At 41.0% G+C, this 24556-nt stretch overlaps 1 protein-coding gene across 5 annotated transcripts in view; it reads left to right on the forward strand.

The window, feature by feature from the left end:
- The window catches only part of APBB1IP (amyloid beta precursor protein binding family B member 1 interacting protein), a 115775-nt gene that overhangs the window by 66268 nt on the left and 24951 nt on the right, over positions 1 to 24556 (forward strand). For all 5 annotated transcript variants that reach the window (XM_059729094.1, XM_059729095.1, XM_059729091.1 and 2 more), the window contains 5 exons: positions 2568 to 2727; positions 7980 to 8101; positions 16640 to 16714; positions 18610 to 18753; positions 21058 to 21168. In XM_059729094.1, coding sequence (XP_059585077.1) covers positions 2568 to 2727; positions 7980 to 8101; positions 16640 to 16714; positions 18610 to 18753; positions 21058 to 21168 — 612 coding nt within the window. The remainder of the gene's footprint in view (positions 1 to 2567; positions 2728 to 7979; positions 8102 to 16639; positions 16715 to 18609; positions 18754 to 21057; positions 21169 to 24556) is intronic.

Genomic DNA, 24556 nt, shown 5'->3' on the forward strand with positions numbered 1-24556 from the left:
AGGGGCTGGGGCACATGACTTCTGAGGAGAGGCTAAGGGAACTGGGCTCATTTAGTCTTGAGAAGACTGAGGGGGGATTTAATAGCAGCCTTCAACTACCTGAAGTGGGGTTCAAAAGAGGATTGAGCTAGACTGTTCTCAGTGGTGGCAGATGACAGTACAAGGAGCCACAGTCTCAAGTTGCAGCAAGGGAAGTTTAAGTTAGATATTAGGAAAAGCTTTCTTACTAAGAGGATGGTGAAGCACTGGAACAGGTTACCTAAAGGTGGTGGAATCTCCATTCTTGGAGGCTTTTAAGGCCCATCTTGAGAGAGCCTGAGATAGAATAATCTAGTTGGGGATGGTCCTGAGGTCCCTTCCAACCCTAGATTTCTATGATTGAGTTAGGGGTCTTGTCGCTTGTTACACTTCAGAAGTTTTAAATGTGCTTAAAATGCCAGCATCTGCCTATTTTAAGCAGTAAAACACATGCTAAGTCCCATCATGTTGTGGCAAAGAGTATGGAGTATCTCTAAATGGTATTAAGTAACATATGTTCAGCTACCGTGGGACTGCTGTGCAGAGATAATAAAAACAGTCCTCACTGGCTCCAGTGCTGTTTGTTGGTCCCAATCCTGGGACACCACTGGAGCCAGTTCAGGACTTTGGTGGGGATTGAGATTGACAAACAGCTGGTTACGGCTCTCAGCCCTGACACCATACTAAAGGGTTTGAACCAGCTCCTGTGAAGTGCAAGGGCTGGGACTGACAGACAGCTGTTTGTCCCGTGCACCAGACTCCAGCCCTATCCAGAGGGCTAAGATCATAGTAAGCATTACCATGTGATGGCTCAGAAAACTTTCTGGCTTGCAGTAATGCTTAGTATAATCTAAATAGAACATGTCCTAAGTGTAAAGTGTGACGAGGCCCTAGAATCCTGGTTGCATTCAACAGGAGCTGCAGTCCAGGGGCTCTGAAAAGCTAAGACCCATGGATGAACTGAAATTTTCAGTTCTACTTGAATAATGTGTGTGTGCTGCCAGAGATGAGATACTACAAGCTTCAGAAAAAAATGGTTCAGGCTTCCAGTGAATTATGGGGTGGGTGTCTGTGTTTGAGACATCTCCCACATGGAACGAAACACACAGACTTTCCTGAGGATATGTTGGAAGAAGTAATGAGAGGTGTTCTCCACTGCATCACATCTTGTTCTCTCTTAACTTGCATAATAAGTGACCCTCATTTTGGGAGACAATGTATCAGTTTTTTAATTTTTATTTTGCAGCCTTTTTAAGATATGAAATGTTTTGACACCCTTAAATATTTTAGAATTAGACTCTGCTGGTTCATCCCATTGTTAAATATCCATGCTGTCATAACTCTGATGTTCTGGGAGAATTAAAATAAAATTCTAGACAGGGCTGGTCTTTTCTGCTCTAAAAAGAGACAGAGGCTGTTAAATGTCCTGTGGCTTAGTGCAATGCAAATGATATAAAACTACTGCAGGCATGTTTCCAAACAGACAAAGCACTGGGACCAGACAATAACTTCCCCTTTTTCCTAGACATGTTTTAGATTATGTATATTCAATATGTTTTCTACATATCCTCCACTACTGATGGGCTCCTTATTTTAGGAAAAAACAACATTTAGAGGGCTTGAAACCAGAGTAAATATACAATTCAGCTTTTGGTGTACATTTTTTCTTTTCAAAAGACTGCAAGGACTTTTTCTTGTTGATCTTAGTTCTCTGCTATTACTTCTCCTTCATGGAGGTTTTCTCTCTTGCATCAGAAGTTTCCTATGCAAACATTTTAAAATCAGCATTTGTTAAAACTGCTGCATAGAGAGAAGTTCTCTCAGTTCTCTTGTGTATGGTTCCTGATAGGAAATTGTTTGCTGAAGTGCATGATTTGACCATTGTGGCAGATTTGCCATTTTCAATTTACTCTTTTATAGTTTAGCATGCACACCCACACCCACACATGCAGTGTGTACGTTGTTTCTTGTTTAGAAAGTACTTCATGGCATCAAGGAATAATAACCATGGACTGGGGATCATTCAGTCACTGTAATGCATAATCTTTTATTGAAGGGTTTTGCACTGGTAGTTATCACTGTATCATCTGATTCCAGGTTACCCGATTAGTGTAGCAAGAATTCATTCTTTTTTTCATTAAACACAAAACCATCCAATTCAGTAATTCTGGCCTTCATTACAGGTATTTCATCCCATTGTACTTGGTTGTTATACCAAGCATTTTTCTTAGTTGCATATCCCATGGACTTAGAGGCAGAGCTGAGATTCTGCTATATTCTCTGTCAGCCATTTCACTGATTTCTGGAGTTTTGCTCAGTACAAAGTTCAGTTTCCCTTTTTTACAAAAGATTTTTTTTAATTTGTTGTCAACACAATGTAACAGCTCCCAAGCTGTATTATCCCCCCAGTTCAGTGTGGTACATGGCACCTTTGAATAAGAAATAACCTTCAGCTTGAATCTTTCTTATCTGTTTTAGCAGATTCATGATCAAGGTAGTCTTTTACTCAGTGCTGAAATTAACTGACTCCTCTATGCGTCTGTACTCAGCTTGTCGTCAAGGTGCACATGAATGATAACAGCACTAAGTCACTGATGGTGGATGAGCGGCAGGTGGCACGGGATGTTTTAGACAATCTTTTTGAGAAAACCCACTGTGACTGCAAGGTGGATTGGTGTCTGTACGAAGTGTACCCAGAACTGCAAATTGGTAAGTGTCATATTGGCAGTGACCTGCATGGTACATTTGTGTAGTATGCTTGATAATGAAAATTGATAATGAGACTGAGCTGCTAAGTTTTTTCTCATGCCCCAATAAACATGCATAAACTCTCTTTCTCTGATGGATGCGTGACTGCTGAAGCAGTTCATATGATTTTGAGAGATGTGAGTGCTGCATCATGTCAGAGCAAAGCTGAAAGTACAAGTTCCCCCTTCCCCTCCTTAATACACAGAGTTGATATTTAGTGTAGTGATACACTGAGCCTTTCCCTCTGGAGGACTGCTGTGTTTCCCTGCAGCAGGCTCAGGAATGAGATACACTTTAATACACTTGGGAAAACAACTGACCAACTAAACTCTTTGAAAGAAGCACTGTCAGCCTGAATGATATCTATTGACTCAACTAATGTTTGTAATTAACTAAGCAGCTCTTTGTGGCATGTCACTAGCTCTGACATGCTTTACTTGTGACAGGGTAGTACTCTCTGATAAGGTAAAACTCAGCTGGTAGCACCTTGTACTGAAAGAATAACAAGCCTGTTGCCTAGGGTCCCTAGGAACAGCCATGCAAGAAATTGCACATTGTTTTAGTTCAATTTAATCACCTTGGTTTCAGAGGTCTCAAGGCCTAAGTAAAAGTGAAGCATTCTCTCGCTCTGAAGCCTTTGTGGCAGGAAAGTTACCATGACCTTCTCCCTGGGCAGCAGGTAGCTTTGAGAAGCTGCAAACTGAAAATGAGGATTAGAACTGTATATTTACAGACACGTCTGGCCCTACTATCTCAACACTCATTTGAAAAGGTATTAAGAAAGTTAACTTTGACATCACATTCTAAGAGAGTCCCAGGAATAATCATCCTGCTAAATCTTAGAGGTGTGGCAAATGGTTGGAATAGAGTCTGGGTGCCTCTGAACATGGAAATACTCATTTGCAGGCAGGAATGGCAGATACAGTATTTGTCAATCCACTCTTTCTAGCCCATTAAGATGATACATGAAGCAATCTTACCACCTTCTTTTATACCTGCTTATCTTAACTAAAGAAAGACTGGAAATGTCAGTAGGTACTAGAAATGTCACACGTGTCACTTTGAGTGATTTTTGAAGGGTTTTCTTTTCAAAGAATTCTGCTCTCACTGGCCTGATCTAAGCTGGATAAAAATTCCTGAGCATTAGGATGATACTGTAAGGTCAGAATCTTTCCTGGAAACGGATATCTGTGGAACCAAATTGATTATCTGTGTGTATAAATAAGAAGGGCATTTTGGATTCCTCGCCTTACAGCCACAAACAAAAGGATACTAGGTTCACATTCAGACATTTTAAAGAAGTAAATATTCTCTATTACACTAGCACATAGGGGGTCTGATCTTAGTTGGGCCTTCCATGGTGCTTGGCTTTGTACTAATATAACAACAGACTTTTCCTTCACTACCCGGGGGGGGGGGGGGAACAGAGGAAAAGAGGGGATAAAAGTGAAGTGACTTGCCCAAGCTTCTATAGTAAGTCAGTGGCAGAAGCAGGAATGGAGCTCAAGGCTGATGCCAAGTGCAGAGCCTTTTCTTCTGTACCAAATCAGATGGGTACACAGGTATGCATTTGCAGAAAGACTTTTTGATTTTGGGAGATTAGAAATGCATCATGGTATATCTTCTGTGACTTCAGCTGTTCAGAATGCCATAGCAGAAAAAGGACTGACAAACTATATTAGTTTTAGTGGTTAGGGTTTCATGTGTTCTCCTAGAATAGTCCTTGATTACTATAGTAGGAAGATTTGCTGAAGTATATATAGCTTAAAAGGTGCTTAAAGACATTTTATTATATCACCTCCTTGCATAAGAATTCTAGCATATTTTTTATGTTGACTATGTGCAAGAAGCCTCAGATAGATAACAAGTGAGTAGATACTCCCAGGAGTCCAAGCCATTTTTATACCAAAACATTCTTGTTAGAGTAGTTTACAGCATGTCTATTATGAGAGATGGTATTTTTAAATAAAATGACTAGCTTTACAGAAAACTTCAGGACATTTCTCTGAAAGCTTGACAGTGGTATAACATGGGGTTGTATGTGCCTGTTTATAGTTTGTGAGAGTGAACAGCTTAATATTTCACATAAGATGTCCCCATATTTAGAGTTGCTGCATACCAAGTTCTTCATTATAAAAGTCTAATTCAACTATTCTTATAAACTTTGTTTATAAAAATGTTGCAAACAGTGGGTTTGCACACATGCGCACACACCCCCCAAAAGTAGTCTAAACCAAAAAAAAATCTCCTGATACTACCCAAGGACAGTGAGGATATCATGCCTGAATCTGAAACAAGAGGAACGAACATAGGACTGGAAATCAGTAGACCATATTTTGACGTTGACACCAGGTAGAACAGGTGGATTGAAAAGAAAGAACTTCACTATTAGGTCTGACATCTTCATCATCATTGTAAGACTGAGGACCAACATGGCAGCACTGGTCTTTCATCACCTTGATCATCAGCCAAGTTCCTGGCAAATGAGGGCAAAGATGGACCCATTACAAGCTCTGTCAACTTTAGGAAAGTTGGAAACACCACTTGGAATGTGAGACTTGCATTCCTGTGGTTTCTTCCCTGCCTCCCATCTCCTTTTCCTTTTTCTACCTTGTTACTTTCCTTTCCTTTCTTTCTCTTTCTACCTTAAGAAAAAGCAGGTTCAGCGTAGCAAGACTATATCGTTTGCAATATTGCTGTGAATGCGTGACAAAAATCAGCTACAAGAAATGACATAAGCAGCCAGTACAACTTTGCCAGGCGCTAAAGTGCCTGTCTTTCTCCAGGAATGAGGTTGCAAGTATGGCTCAGCACTAAAAGCCCAAAGCAGCATTTTTGTCTGCTGTTCTTTTCTTCATCCTTTTTTGTGGGCATTCACCTTGTTGTTTGGTTCCAACAACAATAGTTCCAGCCCCTCAACAAACTTTTTCTCCTTTTCCCAAAAAGGCCATTATTACCACCTTTAATACCATCTGAAAGATATCAAGCAGGGAATGGTTTCTTTCTTTTATGAATACTCTACCAAAAAAGGGAAAGGAAATAAGACAGATTGTTAAAGTGAAAGCTTTATTACTTTACGTTTCAAATGTTTTTCACTGTTCTGCTTAAAAAAAAAAAAAATTCAATAAGACTTTTAATGGTGGTAGCTTACCATGGCACAAAGCAGGTCATGGTCTCTGTACTTTAAAGAAAGGGTTTAATGGTGTACAGTCACTGTGTGCTGTTAACACTTTAGGTTTTCCAGGCCCGTTTCTTTCATCAACTCTAATACAACAGAGTGCACTATGTCTTCTCTGTTCTTCAGTATTATCACTGTGGGTGGGTTATGGTTATGATTTGGAATGCCAGTATCCTCACTAACACTAGCACCACCAGTATGGAATCTGATTATTTAATAGAAGCTGAGGTGGACAGGGCAAAACTGCTATATTCCAAACTCAGCCAAAGACAAAGGACATGTGGGGGCCAGAGGAAACACTTTTAGGACACCAAGGCAAACATTAAGAAGTATGGCATTGACACCTCAAATTTGGGAAAAAAACTAGCCTTGGACAAGGCTACACGGTGGTGCCTTGTGAGAGAAAGTATATCTTACTTAGAGGAAAACCATCTTGCCCTGGACACAGAAAAACAACAGGAACAGAAGGAAATGAAACAAGATCAAGAAATCCATAATCTGATGCTCCCTTTAACCACCACTTGTAGCATTTGCCAGAGAGTCTACGGCTCTAGGATCAGTCTTCTTAGCCATCAGTGGACTCATTTATAACCCTTTACTTGATCTGTGGGGGTGATCATCCTTGACTGTGCAGGATCACCACTGCCACCGCCACTCATTTGAAAGTCATTTCAAAATTATACTGCTGCCTTCTAGGACAATATTTACTCTTCTGTCCCCTAGGTTTTTTGCAGTGCTTTGTGCTTTCAATCCATTATAGAAATATCAGTTGGTGCATTACACTATTTGTCTTGCTGAAGAACAACTCTGTGCATTCAGCCTGGTTCTCAAAATAATCTTCTGGAATTGTGGAAAGCTGACAATTCTCAGAACTGATTATGGGCGGGCCGTGTTTTATCCTTTCAGCTGAGTGAGTGAAAGAGGGTCTGAGAAAAGCAAGAAACACAAGAAAAGACCAACAGAGTATATATTGCATCGTCATCTCTTTTTCCCCATAGGAGATGTGGGTTCAAGTCCTCAAGCGCTCTCAGGCCGAGAATGGAACCCACATGAGTCTCCCACATCTTGTGGGAGGGCTCTTCATTTCCCTGTTGGTTAACAAAGATAGAACTCCTGAACCAAAACATTTCAGTTCCAGGCAAATAGAACATTTCCTTGAGTTATTTTTTCCTGAAACACACCACCACCCATGTGTGCTCTAGACCTGTTTATATACTTAGAGAGAAGGAGCTAAGCATTTACATCACTGTGTTGGAAGCTCAGAGATTTAGGACACTCAACAATTAGAGCTTTGGAGACAAGTCAGTGCTGCCCCAGCAAAAATGAATTTGTATTCAGTTTTGCAGTATACTTCATGTTCGTATTTCATAGATTTCATAGACATTAGGGCTGGAAGGGACCTCGGAAGATCATCGAGTCCAGCCCCCCGCCCAAAGGGCAGGACGTCAGCTGGGGTCATAGGATCCCAGCAAGATAAGCATCCAGTTTCATCTTGAAGGTGTTCAATGAAGGCGCTTGAACCACCTCCGGTGGCAGGCTGTTCCAGACCTTGGGGGCTCGGACAGTAAGGAAATTCTTCCTTATGTCCAGCCTGAAACGATCTTGTAGTAGTTTGTGACCATTCGTCCTCATCATCCCTTGGGGCGCTCTGGTGAACAAACGTTCCCCTAGATACTGGTGGTCACCCCTGATAAACTTGTAGGTGGTATTATAAATCAGTGAAACACATTGGGAACAGCTACACTAATTCCATCCTTTGCACTATGCCTCCAAAAACATATAGTGCATCTTAGACATGGGGCCAACTCGAGGGGGATGCTAAAGCTACATGATGCTTACTGTGTAGCTGGTTTGCTCTTCTATATGACATCATTTTCATGTGGTTTTGCTCCCTTCTGTGCAATGGAAGGGAGTCCATGGCTCTCAGATTTTGAAGACATATCAGACAGTAATTATTCAGAGATGGGAATTTCCATCTGCAACGTCTGAGGTGGGGAGGTGAGCATGTCTTAAGTTACTTTTTTTGTCTCTCTAGAAAGATTTTTTGAAGACCATGAAAATGTTGTTGAAGTCTTATCAGACTGGACCCGGGACAGTGAAAATAAAATGCTGTTTTTGGAAAAAAATGAAAAATATGCAGTGTTTAAAAATCCCCAGGTAAGGGAACACAATGTTTGTAAATCAATCTAAAATGCTGTGGTTTATCTGTACCATGTTTTATCTGCTTCTCAAGTTCATGGTTAGAAAACGCAAACTTGCAGTTTCAGGAACAAAGCACAAAAGAATTTTAGTCTTGCTTCCTCTCGCCTTCCATCTGCAAGGTTCCTCTTTATCTTGGCCTACACTGGCAAAGTCCCCTACTGGGGTGGTTCCAGTAATGAAATCTGTTGCGTAAATGCAGAGCTCAGAGCCACAATTAGATGACCAGTTGTAAAAACATAGGTTTTGTCCTACAGCTTCCTTCATCACTACCACTGATGGACCCTCAAGATCTGCTTGTGTCCAGTTGTGACTGGTGTTATATGCAGCTTTAGAAACACAATGCTGCGTCCTAAGAAGAGAGTTTATATATTCCACTAGCCCTCTGACACCTATTAATTTTATAAATGAGGACCTCATCACTAAAATGTGTATGATATAGGCTTCCATGCAAAGTCCTGTCACTAGTATGTTAAGTGGCAGAAATCACAGAAACAAAGACCCAAAGATATACAGATGATGAATCCCAGGGAGTCCTGGTTTCTGTCTTTGTCAGCATCCATTATCCCCTTGAGCATCTGGTTTGATCTTGAGCCCAGCAATTGGAAAATGTAGTCACTATTCCCAAAAACAGTGTCAAATGCATAATCTTGCTCCGCTCTCATTTTAGGACATCTGTCTCGAATAAATCAATGCCTCAAATGAAACCTGCAAAAAGGAATCCTCCTTCAGTCATGTAGTCAGTGATCACAGGAGAGGAACAAAAGCTTTTACTGCAGTGAGCATGGACTGGTGTTTGATTTTTAATATTAAACAATTTAACAAAGTTTGAAAGCAAACAGTACAGGATGGCTGGAGCTGCCATGCTTTCTAGACGTGTCATAATTTGCCTAGTTACTGGGATTGTATGTTTGAATCCTACACCAAAGATGTGATTCTTGGTAGCATGGAACAGTCCAGTGAGCAGCACATTTCCCAGCAAGCCAATACCATCACTAGGGATGGGCAAGCAGAGCATTAGCCCTGTGCACCACTTAACAGTGTCAGCATGGTGGTCCCTGGGGAATCTGCACAGTGGCAGCAGCAAGAACAGCTGCCAGTATGCAGAGAGCCTAGCAAAAGTCTTTAGAAATAAACACAGAGTGAGACAAAAGCAGAGCAATCAATAATTCTGTCTTAATACTCTCTCAGGACAGATATCTATTTTAGGCTTGATCCCAAAATGTGCAGGACACCTGCAGTTTTCACACTTCGGCAGGGGATCAGTATCTGTGGGTCAACTGCAGAGTTACTGGTATATATGGAAACTGGTTTCCTCAAAGTAGCATGATGGTCCTTTCTGCAACATATATTACCAGGCAAACCAGCACTTATGTAATCTCTGGTACTAAGGTGTACTTGTGACCACTAGATAATGGCCCACTTTCCCAAACTGTAGTTCTAAATATGCTTGCTGCAGATACACAACAATCTTTGGTTCAAACCTTATCTGGATCACAGCATAGATCTCTGCCACTTAAGCAAAGGAGAAGCTCTGTTAGCTAGTACTAGCAATAGATCCTTATCTCCTTGTAGTGGCTGGTCCCCAGAGGATATGACATATTTCATGTGTTGGTAAACCACCTCCTACAATCATTTATGAAACATGCCTCTAGAACTCTCAAGATCAATTGGGATTACAGATGGGGGTGGGGGGAGGGACTGACCTTTATACTTTTGCCAAGCATGTACTGTCCCACTAATCTTTGTAGCCATGTTCAAAAGCCAGTTAGTCGCACTAGACTAATATTATATATATTTAAAAAACACTTGCAAAGAAGTACTTTCATCTTCAAAATGCAAAAATGTCTTGTTTTGCATGAAGACATGTATATCATCATCACACCCTTTGTGATATTTACTGTGCCAGAGAAATTACGTTAAGAGTCTGTTCCATGGATCTGCAGCAGTGACTAGAAGGTCACAAGTCTGTGACTAAAGAGTGGAACGCTAATACATATTGGTATGCATACACACAGAAGAAAACCTTCCCAACACTTTAATACAGTGATTGCACTGATGCAGTGATTTTGTGCTGACCTTTTGAAAAAGAAAGGTGATCTGTTTCTTGACACCTATATTCAAAGGGCTTGGAAAACTGTTACAATTTGAGGAAGATTGTAATAAGAAATTTAAAAAAGGAAATACTTGGTTTCATTTGGGTTAGTTCATTCCCCAGGAACAGCTGAATCTGAATTCCTGAACCCAAAAGTTTTTTTCCTGTTGTTTTTAAAATGCTCTAATTTTGGTTCTTCTCTTACACAGATTTTGGTTTCCTGACTTGCACTTTTTTCTTCACACAAATAAGAGAAATTCAAGTCCTGAGGGTCACATCATGAACGTTTTCTTTATGTCTTTAGTAAAAATGACTTAGCAGTATTTACATAAAATTTGTGAAATTTTAGATAGGGGCTGCTCTGTGTTTTAATTCTGCCATTGGTAAGCCAGGAGGAAAAGCTACAGCTATGAGCCTCACAACTGAATTCCTGTATCATGAATATAAAGACTTCTGTTTCTATCCAAGATCTGATGTTTGAGGGTCTAAGCAAGCAGAAGAATACAGAAACTCTTGATAAAATTAAGAGGTTCTGGAAAAATTCCAAACACTTAATTTTGTAGAACAGCTATGAAAAATTCTGTTTGACTTTTTATTTTGTAATAGGTAGTGTCAGATTAGAGTAGACAATAGAGTTTAGGTAAGGGAAACTAAGACCCTTGGCTGATGTTCAGTTAAAGCCCTTATGGAATTTGATCCACAGTCCCAATGATCATGGTTCCTGCCATGCTACATGAACACAGCAGGAAGGACAACTGTGGGATGAGGGATCATATCCGAGTTATACCATATTGCCAGTTCAGGGGAGTCTGGGATGATGATCCCGGGCTCCCCTTGAAATGGCAAGAAGCAAGCCAGTCAGCTGATCAGGGCTACCAGACTCAGGAGCACTTTGAAGTCAAAGTAGGGTTACCATATTTTGCAGCTTCAAAAAAGAGGACACCTGAGGAGGGGGAAGGGGTATATGATTGTAGGGGGGTAGGGATAGGCCCATGCCCTGCCCCTACCCCTCACTCCCAAGCCACAGCTCCCCCCACCATCCCTGCTGCTGCTTCTCACTCTTGACCTGCAGCCCCCGTCCCTGGTAATACCCCTCACTCCTTACCCGCAGCCCCCTGTCCCCACCCAGCCCTGCCAGTGCCCCTCACTCCCAACCCACAACCTTCTGCCCTCCCCACCAGCCCTGCTGCCCATGCAGCTCTCTGCTGCCCCTGAAGAACCCCCCCACCCCACTAAAGCCCCAGTACCGGCAGGCGTGTGTGTGCGCATGCGCACACACACACACACTTACCTGCCTGCAGCTGCTAGGCCCGCGCACAGAGCATGTGATGCCCTGCCTCCAATCACCTTCCCCTGCTGCCCCCAGCATCAAGCAGCTCCTTGCTGGGGTAGAGGCAGAGCAAAATCCTGGACATTTGCTGATATTTTAAAAAACCACTCGGACCGAAATGGGAGGACCCAAAAAGAGGACATGACCAGGAAAACCTGGACATATGGTAACCCTAAGTCATAGGTTCCTGTGTGCTCCCAAGGCTGGGAGCTCCAGTCAGCTGATGCCTGGCCACATGTTCAATTTTAGGTGTGATGGGTACCGGCCACAAAATTATTACACATATTTTGTGGAATAACTTTGTGTTTTATTATCTGTTTTATTGCATCATTAACTGCATGAACATGTGACCAGATTACTACTTAAAACATCATTAACTAGTTAAGTTCTTCTTAAATAAATGTAAGGTGTGCCAGGAGCCTAAATTTAAAATCCAATCAGTTAACTAACTTTTATAATAGTTTCATCTAATACTCTTTGCCCATACTTACAGCTTTGCAATCACATTTTTTTTAAATAATTGTTTTTCCCTCCTCTCCAACTGTGAAAGATGCATACAAACAATACAGGGAAAGGAGTGAAACTGCCGGTAAACACAGTGCTGACAAATGTGCAAAGAAACTGAAAATAGACTAGAGGCATTTTTTCTGAGTTTTTTTTCTTTTGAAGTGTTCTCTATTTTTTGTAAATCTTAGTTACTTTTATCAGATCATATGTTAATTAATCTCTTACACTCAACCCTCTATTATCATGTTCACTGAACATAGCAAAGCAAATTTTCTTCCTCTTAAATGGAAGAGGAAGTGTGGTGCCTCTGTCTAACAGTATGAACTTTGTTATAGCTCAGTTTCCTGAGCTGCTTTGCATCTTCCTCCTCCATCTTTGCATTTGTAATTTTCTAAGTAGCAGAGACCAGGCAGACGCATGTTGATGTAGGGGTGGGAAAGAGTACCAGCTATAGTGCAGGGCGTTCTTCAGTATATAGTCAAGATGGCTACTAGACACAGCTGCTGACAAACAAAGCTTTGCTCAGCATTCTTCTGTTTTAATTCAGTTTTGTCTACAGTTTAAATTTTCTTTAACTCTCCTAAAATGTTCCATTTTAACGGGGTTTTTTGTTTTTAACTACTTATGATTTTGGCCATCTTTTGACCTGCTTTCTGACAAAGAATATAATTTGGAAACTTTGGCCAGAAACAGTCAGTCATTTTCAAATGAGTACGGTCACACCATACAAAAACATACTTTTGTCAGTATAAAAATAATGTTGCAGCCTTTTTTTGAACAACTGCAGTATCGCTGATATTTGGTACAAAAACAATCCCTAGGATAGTTGTGGAGCCGTGCTAAGGAATGGATGACACCTATTTAGATTTGGCTAAATTATAATGGTTTTCGGGTTAACTTTAAAAGCGAAACTGCATGCATAACAATCAAAGATTCCTCAATTTTCTATTGCCAAAGCATACAAGTAACTTCTGGTTTCATTCATATTGGCTGGGGGGTTAACCACTTCTGGCCTTGGATTTGTGTAACTAGTAGAGTATGGTGCTATTTTTGAGGACATGCACAAGTATGCATAGAAGACCATCTGCAGGTGGTTTTTTAGAATCTCACTTCATTTTAGTCTGTGTTCAAAGCTATTAATCTATGCACTTTCATCGGTGGGAAATTTTGTGCAAAGTGTAGAACTAATTCCATCATATAGATGCTCTCTTTATATTCTTTAAACACACGCACAGACGTGCACACCCCCCCCCCCCCCCATAGCATGCACAAAAAGAAACATCTGAATGTTAAGGAGGAAAACAAACAAAAGCAAAGTGAATACTGCCTGCAAAACTGAACACTGCCCCCTTGTGTATGTGTCTTATGATGCAACCTGGAATTATGGCCACATTCTCTTTTTTTTCCTGCAGGAGCCTTGCTGCCTTCAGCAGTCTGAATGGGCAGCATGTAGCAAATGAGACAGTGATCCGTAGAATCTTTGCATCATTCAGTTCACAGTCTGGATGATGGATAGTTAATGAGGGATAGGTCTATTCATTGAACAAAGAATATAAAGATCAGTAAGGAGCAGCTGCATCATTTACTGCACACTGTCTGTCCTGTGCAGTGATGGATGCTGGGGTCTTGTGGAAGAATACTTTATAATCATGTAATGAAAAAAATGGTATGCACATGCATACCAAACCCAAACTGAAGTTACTCTGATAACCTCAACCCTGCCATTTACTGATTTGAGAGCTTCACTTTGCAGCTGTAGTAGACCTTTAATATATATTTTGGTAAAACTATATATTCTAATGAGAAAAAAATTGCACTACAAACACCTATTTGTTACTGTGAATTGACAAGGGGCTGTTGGATTCCCATTGTGGGTGAAAGAGATGAAAAGCATTGATTGTGTTTTTTTAAACAAATGTCAACACTGACTTTAGGAATTTACAGCACAACACCTGGTTGTTTCTGCCGTGTTCAAAGTTCAGTTTGTTTCCACAGCACCTACTTCATTTTCTACAATAACTTAAGCCAGTGGTACTTATACACAAGAGAAAGTAATCGGTTACACAGTTTCTCCCCCAGCCCCCTCAGAGGAAACCTTGAAAGTATGGGAGGGTGTCTACATAGCCCATGCAACTTTGAAAATCACAATTACAAAGCACAAAATGAAGCTAAACTGGCTGGAGAACCCCTTTGAAAATTATTTCTACATGGTGTGAGGCAAGCAGAAAGAGTAGAGTTGCATCCTTTGCTAGTTCTGCTGCTGCACAGCCTGGCATGAGAAGGAGACATGGCATCCCAGTTCTCTGCTCACATAACGTCCTTTAGAGGTGAGCTGTTTTGGGGCCTGGCAGAGCAGAATGGGAGATGCAGCTGGCTCTTTGTAAACTTCCCTCCTGAGTTCTTTATGAGCACAGCAGAGGATTCAGTCCCAATAGTTACAGACAAGGTGAAACAAAAATAAAATCCTTAAAAAAAAATAAAAAGGAAAATAAGCCACTGGAAATTCCAGTGCTGCCAGTTTGGTTTGTTTGAATACTGTACTACTTTTAACTTTCCGTTCTTTTGTTATCATCCCAAGAGAATCAACCCATCTGTCAAGTAACCTCAGTTCCCTACCACAAACAGACACATCCTCCTTTGGACATAAAGAAATATTCATGCTTGGAATGTGTGTGTATACAGGTCTCCAGCCTTTGTAGCTTGTCTTCACAGTTATGGCCCAACATCCCCAGGCCTGACGCTTCTTCAGAAAGGAAACAGTACCTTTTAAGGTGACCTGTGACTAGTGGACTTGTGGACACATGTGGTTGCCTGGTACACAATGAATGCTGTTCTGATCAACAGGAGAAGACCACCCAATGATAAAGTCAGTACAGTATGTGGTCTCCTTCCTGAGGCCTAAGTTACTGAAGGATAATAAATGTCATGTCCTGTCAGATTTCAGGGAGATGCGAAACAACAGGAAATAAACAATAATACATTAAATGAATGCTGACAAGTGAAAAATGAAACAACAGGCTGGTATAACTTATATTTAAACGACAAAACCCTGCTTCGCTGATAAAAAGCAGCCTTGCTAGTGATCCAGCCAGGCTGTCTCTATTAAAAGTTCTCACTTTACCATGGACTGTGTCAACACAGGGTGGTCCTTTTTTTTTTCCCTCCTGAATAAATGCCAGATGCTCAAACACAAACCACTCATAAACTAAGAACCTTTCTTTTCTTAAGGACATCAATACCCTGCATTGGTGGCTAAGTCATGGCCAGATCGAGATAGTCACTTTTTGAACCCATTCTTGGTGATGCAGCAGTGATAAGGACCACTCCAACTAACATCTTTTACTGGGTTAGTGGGGTTCTGCCACTGCTCCATTTGAGGCAAGACCAGGTGATTTCAGCTTGCCCATATGCTATCTTGATGTGGAAGAGAGTTCATCTCAGAGCCCAAGCAGCTGAGCAAAGTCCTACCAGGGCTTGTGTTGCTAAATTCTTTATGCACGTTTGAAAATTCCTCCCGCCTTAAGTGCACCAACTTCTGTGTAACATCAGGCCAGCAGAGCTATGAGAGAGCATGTCAGCAAGGTTCAGAGCAGTAGGTTTCAGGATAGCAACTGCATTGAGATGAAGTGGCTACTTAGTCCTTTCCAAACCACTGTTTTAGGCTGTCAGTAGACTTGGTAGGCATCATGAATGGACATTTTAGCCACTTTAAAAAGGGGATGGAGAGCTGCTGCTGCTGCTTGGGAGTGTTACATCTCCATGATCCTGTTGCATTTAAAGTTGGAGTGGTTTTGCTATACTTGTGTCACTATAGGATCATGAAAATGCAACAGTAGCTCCAGGTATCGGGCTTGCCCATTTGGCATATTGTGCATTTTAAAATTATCTTTATTTAAAAATGTATTTCTAAAGCTCCACTGAAAAACAGTCTGTCATGAGCCTTGCACTCATGCAAACTACTGTACAAAATGCCACTTGAAAAAGGAGCTGTGGTTACATTGGCAAACCGGATTCCTCTGCTGATAAACTGCTTGCTGCTGGTGTTGCAATGTGGGAAAGTAGTCTCTGAGATTGCATGTGCAGATGGAGAGTTTAACCACTGCATGTTCCTCCTATCGCTGGCAAATTTCTTGTTTCATTTCAGATCCAGGCTACCTTTGGGTCTTTTCTGATTTCTGGGACCAATCTGCATGGAAGTTCCACAGTTTCCCAGCCCATACTCATCCCAAAGTTAATAGAGGATTGTGTACATTAATGTATGCAGCTTCTCCTCCTCCCTCCCTTCCCCCCACTCAGTTTTTAAACTAATTGGCAATGGAAAGTTTTAAATTCATGTGAGCCACATGAATTTTCCACTGGGAAAATGGAGTGTGAACCCTAGGGTAAATCAGCTACGGTAAAGACCACCTATAATAAGTTTTTGAGAACAATCCTTGGACACCTGCTTCTCATAGCTGCTAGCTTGGTTGCAAGAGTTCAGAAAAGCTGAACAACATTACTGTGTGTGTTTGTAGCAAACTGTTCATTTATATTCAACATCAACTTCTTTTGTTTTTGTAATCAGAATTTCTACCTGGCAAACAAGGGGAAAAATGAAAGCAAAGAAATGAATGAGAAAAACAAAGAGGCTTTGCTGGAGGTAAGCCAACTTGGTGGTGCAAGTGTTGATGAAGCAGAAGTACCCCATATACTACTAGCAGACTGCCACCAACCACTTCTGCTTTAGAATAGCAGCATGTAGCTTTTATGTGCAAACGGGTAACAACAGGAAGTTCTACCATGAGAGTCGTTATATTATCAGCTTTGTTTTCAAGCCCCGTAAAACACCCTGCTGCTCAGCACGGCGAACATGGTTTTCACGCAGTGTTATGAGAACAAAGAGCCAAATTATTCCATTTTTTCTGTTAGCCTGAAATCCTGTAAGTGTATACACGTAGTCTGAGCTTCACTGTAATGGAAAAGGCATGGAACTATCTGCAGTCATACAGGTTAGGAGTGTGCTTCAGTATTTGTAGGACTAGTGCCTTAGCATAAACTTACTTTTCTCAGAGCCCTCTAAAAAGGTACTTGCCATCAAAGTTCATCTTAGCTCTGAAGTTATCAGTCTGTGTCCAGATTCTACCAATATTATCATCCTGTTCCCAAATGTGCAAGTTTGGATTCATTTACAATATAACACGCAGACCAAGTCAATGTCACTTCTCCTTGGTTTAAACACAATCTACAAGTAACTTGTAATTAAATATTTAAGGGACTCCACCACTCAATAGTGGGGAATAAATGGATCTAGCTAGATCCAGGCAGATCATAATAAGCATTTGCTTTCTCACAAATCTGCCTACTGGGCAAAACCAATACTCTACAATGCTCTTGAGCCAGCCTGGAGAATCATCTTGCCCTTTTATTACTAGTAAAATTGATTAATAGTAAAACCATTATCTTCTATTCTTTCTAATTAGAAGTAGATATGTAGCTTCTCCACCCAATCTTGTCTACACCCAGTTATTATCTGAGCTAGCTCTGCAACTGACAAGTAGCCTCTTACTTGTTTTTAAGAAGCCTGTGTATCTTTTTTGGCCTTTGCTGCTAAAACTCCAGTAGAGCAATCTATCCAGAAAGAGAGAGAGCCAGTATTCCAACAAATTAATGATTACTGCAGAATTAAGGGAATGAATAAAACCTTGTATTTCTTCTGGGCAAGCATTTTAAATTTTGATGTACAGGAAGAGAATAACCAATAATAGAATACCTGGGAAATCTTGCTTCAAAATTAGTACATCATCATGAAGGCACCTAATATTAGCAAAGAAGTCTGATTGTAGTACCTTTTAAATGTAAAACTAAAATAAAAGTATGTTGACATTAAAGATGATGTAATAGGAGCTCCTTTAAGACAATGGAATACATTCACAAACACTGTTGCGAATGCTAGTGCAAAATTTAAGAGTAATTATAAATTTCTATTAATCTGAATCTTTGTTTTTTATTTTAGGGTTCTTAGTGTCTTTTAGGGACAGTTTTTATGACATTAAATATTTCCCTGCACAGCCTTTAGCTGTATTAGCAGTTGAAAACCAGAATGTGTAATAGTGCTAACAGTGGTCCTCTCTGGACATGTTTGCTCTGGTTAAAATCTTGAGTAAATTATTGCCTACCCCTCACATTCACTCTTACAGTAAGTTGTGTTTCTGGTCACAGGACTTGGCTAGGGGTGACCCAAAATAGAAATTTATCACTCGACAAAAGTTGATCCACTATTACAGCCTTTACAAACATATTCTGGGTCTTAAGTGGAGGGAACAGGGCTTTTATGGGCCCTTTTTCTAGCGTGAACTAAATTGGATTCCCAAGACCTTTTAAGCACTCTAGAAAACTCTTGTTTGCATGTCCAAATGTCCAGCTTTGGAAACTGGCCTTCCCTTCTTTATTCTCATGCCCACAGAGAAAGTGCCTTTAAGTGAACACGTTGCCTCTATATATTAATATGGGTGATTGACTCCATTTATTTTGTGTAATCTAATTCTTGCTGCACAGGAAAGCTTCTGTGGGGCATCTGTCATTGTGCCAGAACTCGAAGCAGCCCTTTATTTAAAAGAAGATGGAAAAAAGTCCTGGAAGAGGCGTTATTTTCTTCTGCGGGCTTCTGGAATCTATTATGTCCCCAAAGGAAAAACCAAGGTCAGGAAATCACAGGAATCATTTTAGCAATAAAGCAATTCATAGAGGTGAAAGTGAAGAACTCCCGAGGTGACATTTTAAGAGCAGTGTTTGGTGCATCTGAGAGAGTTTTCTCTTTGACTGCAACACTTGTGCAAATATTAGGATATGGCCACTGAAATCCTGTGGCATTTCCCCCATTTTCATTCCTACAGTTAGATAAAAGCATTGGATGAAATCCTGTACCCCTGGAAGTAAATGGTGGGGGGTGGGAATAAATCACAACACTCTTCAGTTGGCATTTCACTGTAAATAATGCCATTGGTATATATATGGTTCTCTGAGAGAGAATTTTAAATGTTAGCAGTCTCATTCTTTGTAACAAAATGCAGATAAAGTAAATCTGTCATTGTTTATAACGAGACTCTGTTGAAATCTATAGTCTGGCTTAAGTCTGTGTTTGTAATCAATTTGTCACACCAATAATTGGTACATGGAAGTACTCCACAATCTTGCATTGTTGTATACCAGACATTTATCCTGAGGTAATCTTTACCTAGAGAAAATGCTCTACTGTTTCAGCTTTTTTAAGGATGCCCTCTCTAGAGAAAGAGGTGAGGTAGAGGCATTCAGGTTGCAAAATCTAATACACTGACATTTACAGTTACTGAGGATTTAAAGAGTCTGCATTACTAGCCAGCAGAAGATAAGGTAAGAAGAACAAAGTGTATACAGCTTACTGCCTCTCATTTCTGCAGTGAACATCTTGGTACTAGGTTTTGGTATTGTGAGCAGGTGTCAGTTTTCTATTCTGGAGAGAGTTGCCACTTACAGCTTTGTTATGGCTTCACCTTTATTCTGGTTGAGGAAGCTTTTACATATGACAGAACCTCATTGTAACCATAACAAATGAAGCACACAGAGTTAACAGAACTTAATTGTTCCAATGCTCCCAAAGTGCTACTGCTCAGGTGACCCAGATTCAGAAGAAGAGTGGGACCCAACCCTGGGCAAAACACAAAAGAGATGCACTTAGATAACTGCCCTGCTTGTACAGCAATTTACAGAGTGGCTGCATAACAGTGGTCAAGGGGCTTTCCATTCCTCAACTCCTCTCCTACCCGTCTAGCACTCTAAGCAAATATCTGAACCCTAATTGGAAGAGGCTTTACTTCAGTCACATCTCAAGTAAGTTAAATGCCCTCCCTCCAAGATAGCTGGATTGTGAAATTGTTCTCACTCTTTTAAAGTAAAATGCAAATCACAGTAATTAGACATCACTTGAACTAGGTTTAAAAAAATAAAAAACTAAAAACCGTCTTGGTCATTCAAATATATACCTAGACCCATGAAAATGTAAATACCCATGCAAGGAATTGTGCATGTGCTGGTTTTTTGCATGTAGATTGGGCACTAACACTTGAAAAAATGTTCGAACCTAATTGCATCACAATTTCCTTACCAGACCTTTCCCTTCAGTTACTCTACTTCTGTCCCATTCCTCATCACATGAAAAGCAATATTCACAGAGAGTCCAAGAAAGCAGCAGCACTAGAATTTCACACACACACACACACTACCTACTTAAAAAAAAACATTTTCCTTTCAATTAAATGACTGGGGTCTCGTTTCCTTTCTGATCATCCAATAGAAATAACATTCATGACATTGCAAAAATATTTGCAAATACATTGTCATTACAGCAACACATAACAGGTAAACTATGTTGTAGGTAGAGAGGTGGGAGTGGAAAGAAGAAAAAAAATATCTGCCTTGTAGAAAATATCTGCCTTGGAGACCATTTGAAGCAGGAGTAGATGAGATCAGTGTTTGTCTACTAGTGTGTACATTTGCACACATTTTCTGTACATCTCTCAGGAAAGCAGTTTACTTAGAACAAAAGTTAAGGAGACCCCAAATCTATTTCCCAGCTTAGAATAGCAAGAGCAGGCTTGGGAGGGCTACATCTGTATTACTAAATTAAAAATATTCCCTACTAGACAACCAACCACTCTGTTCAGTTTCCCTTAGTTAGTAGCACTGTTACTGACCTTGCAACAAAAACCAGAGAAGATAGTAAAACATGAAAAACTGGAAATTCTAGTGAAATATTTTCATACGGCATGATGCTCTTTTCCTGCTCGTTATAAAGTTCACTGAAATACAAGCATGCTTAGGTTTAAAACTTTCATGCATCAGTAAAGTCCACACTTGAAACAAACAGCAGTATCAAAACAGTTTGAAAACAAGTCTTTAAGTATGCCTGGCATCCTAGTTTTATCCCTTTAATTCCTCACAACAGTGTGCTTGGTTTTTCCTTTTTAGACATCTCGGGATTTGGCCTGCTTTATACAGTTTGAGAACGTTAACATTTACTATGGTACTCAGTACAGAGTGAAATACAAGGCTCCTACGGACCACTGCTTTGTCTTAAAGGTATTTACATGACAAATCTATTTTGTAAACGTGTTCTAGCTGCTCTCATTTATCATCGTGTTCAGTCTCATGATTCTGTGCCTGATCTTGCAAAAGACATGGTACCTGGCTCATGCATTTGTTAGCTAAACGCCAGGCACTGGGGTAAGTACTATGTCGCATCAGGAACATTCCAGATGGGGAGCATTAGGATCCAATACTGCCTATTTCCCTCCTGAAGGAAATGCCCCTAGTACTCCAAGGCCGCATCCACACAAGCCTAGGCATTTGGCTCCCTGGGGACAACTAGAAGAAGCGCACCTTGGCTCAGTGCTAGTTCTGCCTGTGCCACACACCCTCTGGCATGTGGTAAGTTACCCCAGGTGGGGTAGGGAAGGCTGGGACCAGCATTGGGCTGGCCCCAACAGGCTTACCCGGGAGCCAGGGGAGGGGTGTCCAAATGAGGGTCCTGGGAGCCACTATTTGGAGCCTCCTGGCAGCTGGAACGCAGCTCTAGATGGCTTGGCTCCGGTTTTGAGTGGCGTGTGCTACTGCCTTGTACACTACTCTGCTTTTTTTCCCTCCCCATGGGTATTTTTGACCCCTAGATATCCAGGGGTTAGCCCCCCTCCACACACACACACACACACACACACACACACTGCTCCCTTGCACCACAGAGAACACCTGAATCTGCGTTATGTGGTGCCACACATGGCCACACTTGTCTGGACACAGCCCAAGGGGTGGATTTGAACCCATGGTGAAGGAACAGAGAGCTGTGAGGTCTAGAATGTTATATGTCTAAAATGTTAACTTGCCTTAACTGGACATGGGTTGCTAGTGATCAGGAATGGAAATTCCAGAATTGGAATGTATCTGGTGACATAGTTGTATGCGAGAAAAAAGATATGGATTCCTCTTCTACAGCTATATTGAATGCGTCTGTGAGACTAACAAGAACCGTATGCAAGCATAATATAGAAATCCAAACAATAAGAAGAAGCAGATATTTCTGATGCCTTTTTTCTGGTTATAACTGCATTTAATGGACTCATACAAAAAGAAAAATCTGTTTCATTTCAAATGTTTGCCTGTTTAGTTTGCTTGTGGCCAAATAGATGCAACTTATAGGAATCAGGGAGTCAGCCTGATTTTCTGTAAGCACATTTATGATTAATACTGGTCAACAGTTCAAATAATTCAGTTTTTCAAAAACACCTTAGGCAGAGTTACTTCATTGTTTTTTGTTAAAAAGGTATGATATGATTTCTTTAGTTTATTTCAGAGTCTTAACCAATTAAGGTAAGTCTATATAACAGCCTGGAATAATTATTCTTTTAAAAAATTACACACACCTTTCATAGAAAAAAAGACCTGTTTGACCTCCAGCTAGTTTGGGTGAGGATGTAGTAGTTCCTGGTCTCTGCGGACTGAGGGGAAAAGTAGTAAGGCAGTGTTATTTTATGATTGTGTAGATGCTTGTAGTATTTGAAGGCATGGAGCTGGGGACAGAGCTCTTGCAATGTGTATACTAGTGAACAGCCTGTCTTTTGTTTCCATGTGAGAGCTTTCTAGGCAGATTCTCCTGCTGAAGAAAATGTGAACCAGGTTGCCAGAGAAGAACCAGCCAGCCTTAAGGGTCATCAGTTAATCTCAGCATGAGATCTCTCTGATCCTGCCATGCTTTGAGAATAAAGTCCCTACGATAAATTAATCAGAAAGGAACAGGTGCAGTAGTTACAAGACACTGGCATTAACTTGTCAGGGCATGTCATAACTATACCATTAACTTGGGCAATTGGAACCATAGTCTTGGTATCCCCACAACAAAGCCCTAGCTTTGTTTCTGCACTCCCCAGTCTGGAAATGGTTCTTTGTGCAGAAACACTCTAGGATTCTCTCTCAGTTAATTGGGTCAAATGCAAGAGAACTTGTTCTTCAGCGGGAGTTGTAGGAAGAGCAGTGGGAGACAATCAGTAGTAGTGATTTAGTCTGCATCCTCTCTGGGAAATGGGTCAGTTCCAGCCTCAGTCAGGGCAGAATCTGTGCTCTACTTCTGCCAGGGGAGCTAGCCCAAGATGAAAGAGTGCTTCTGGGGAGAGGGGTTCAGCTAAAGTGCACAGGAGAGACCAGGTTAACTGTTCAGGGAAGGCTCACCCTCAGTGAAAAGAGATTTTTATGAAGAAATGATTCTGTCAGAACTCAATTTTAGTAAGACTGAGACATGAAGAACTGAGACATGGTTGTTTTACACTACATCTTTTAGATTATCCTCACACATACCTCAGCCATATGGAAAGTGCCCTTTGTTCATACAAAGTAGATCAGTAGTTAGCAGAGTAGCCCATGGTAAATAGCAGAGGTGCAGGAAACAACAGAGATGCAATTTTGCTTTGTGTGGACAAACCCAAGTGAAGTGTTAACCAACTTGTTCAGGTATCAATACGAACATAGTGGTGGCAGCATGGATCTCAGCTTGGGTTACCACCCGAAGATTTACCCAGACTTTTGGGTATGTTGTGCAGCTGGAACCCTGTGATACTGCCAGCTGCATTGTTATCAGTTCCCAAACCAGGTGTTTAAGTCAGAGGAGGCACATGCTTTTGTCACACTTTGGTATTGCAATGTAGACATAACCTAAAGTCCTTTCAGATTAACCTCTTGTCTCTGCAAAACCATGGTAGAATCATGATACACTGTAAATGCAGTTTACCTATCATTCCTTCCACTTACTGGTTTTAGATATGCTGCAGCCCAGATCAAAGAAGAATCCACCCAAATTGGTGTTTTTCCTCTCCTTTTGTGAACCATCAAGATGCCTCCAGTGATAGTGGAGGAAAAGGTTGCATGACTGAGATTGCTCAAGGGCTTCTGTCCTCTATTACTGTGCTTAGCACATTCAGGAGACTGCTTTCAGGATAATTCAGGAGGGGCTGAGGCCGCAGTGCAGACAGCTGCTTCCTAATGCCAGCTACTATTAGACAGAGGCAAGCCCAGCTGGGACTTGCTGAGAGGAGCACAGGTGGCTAATCAGCATCTACCAGAAAGCCAAAGTCATATTGAAATGCCTCTATCTAATCCCCGAGCCATAAACTGAAACTGATATCTTTTTGGATCCCTAAGAAAGTGCAGGCTGGGGAGAGGGTTCTGGCATACCCTTAGTAGCAGAGATAGCATCTTTAGGCATTTGGGGAACTCTAAAGCTTAAGATTATTTTTCCTTATGCATTTGGTCTATGCTAGGCTATAGCCTTCTGTAAGAGGAAGCTGAACTGCTGGAACAGGCTTTTGGTACCTGAGCCAGGAATCCCATCAGACCTCCCTTCATTTTGTACATAACAAAAATATACTTAGCCTATTAAAAATTAAAGCTTCAAAAGAACACAAGCCCCTTTTGGGGGCTGCCC

The sequence above is a fragment of the Alligator mississippiensis genome, chromosome 5 (genome assembly GCF_030867095.1).
Source record: "Alligator mississippiensis isolate rAllMis1 chromosome 5, rAllMis1, whole genome shotgun sequence".
In the NCBI taxonomy this organism is placed as follows: domain Eukaryota; kingdom Metazoa; phylum Chordata; order Crocodylia; family Alligatoridae; genus Alligator; species Alligator mississippiensis.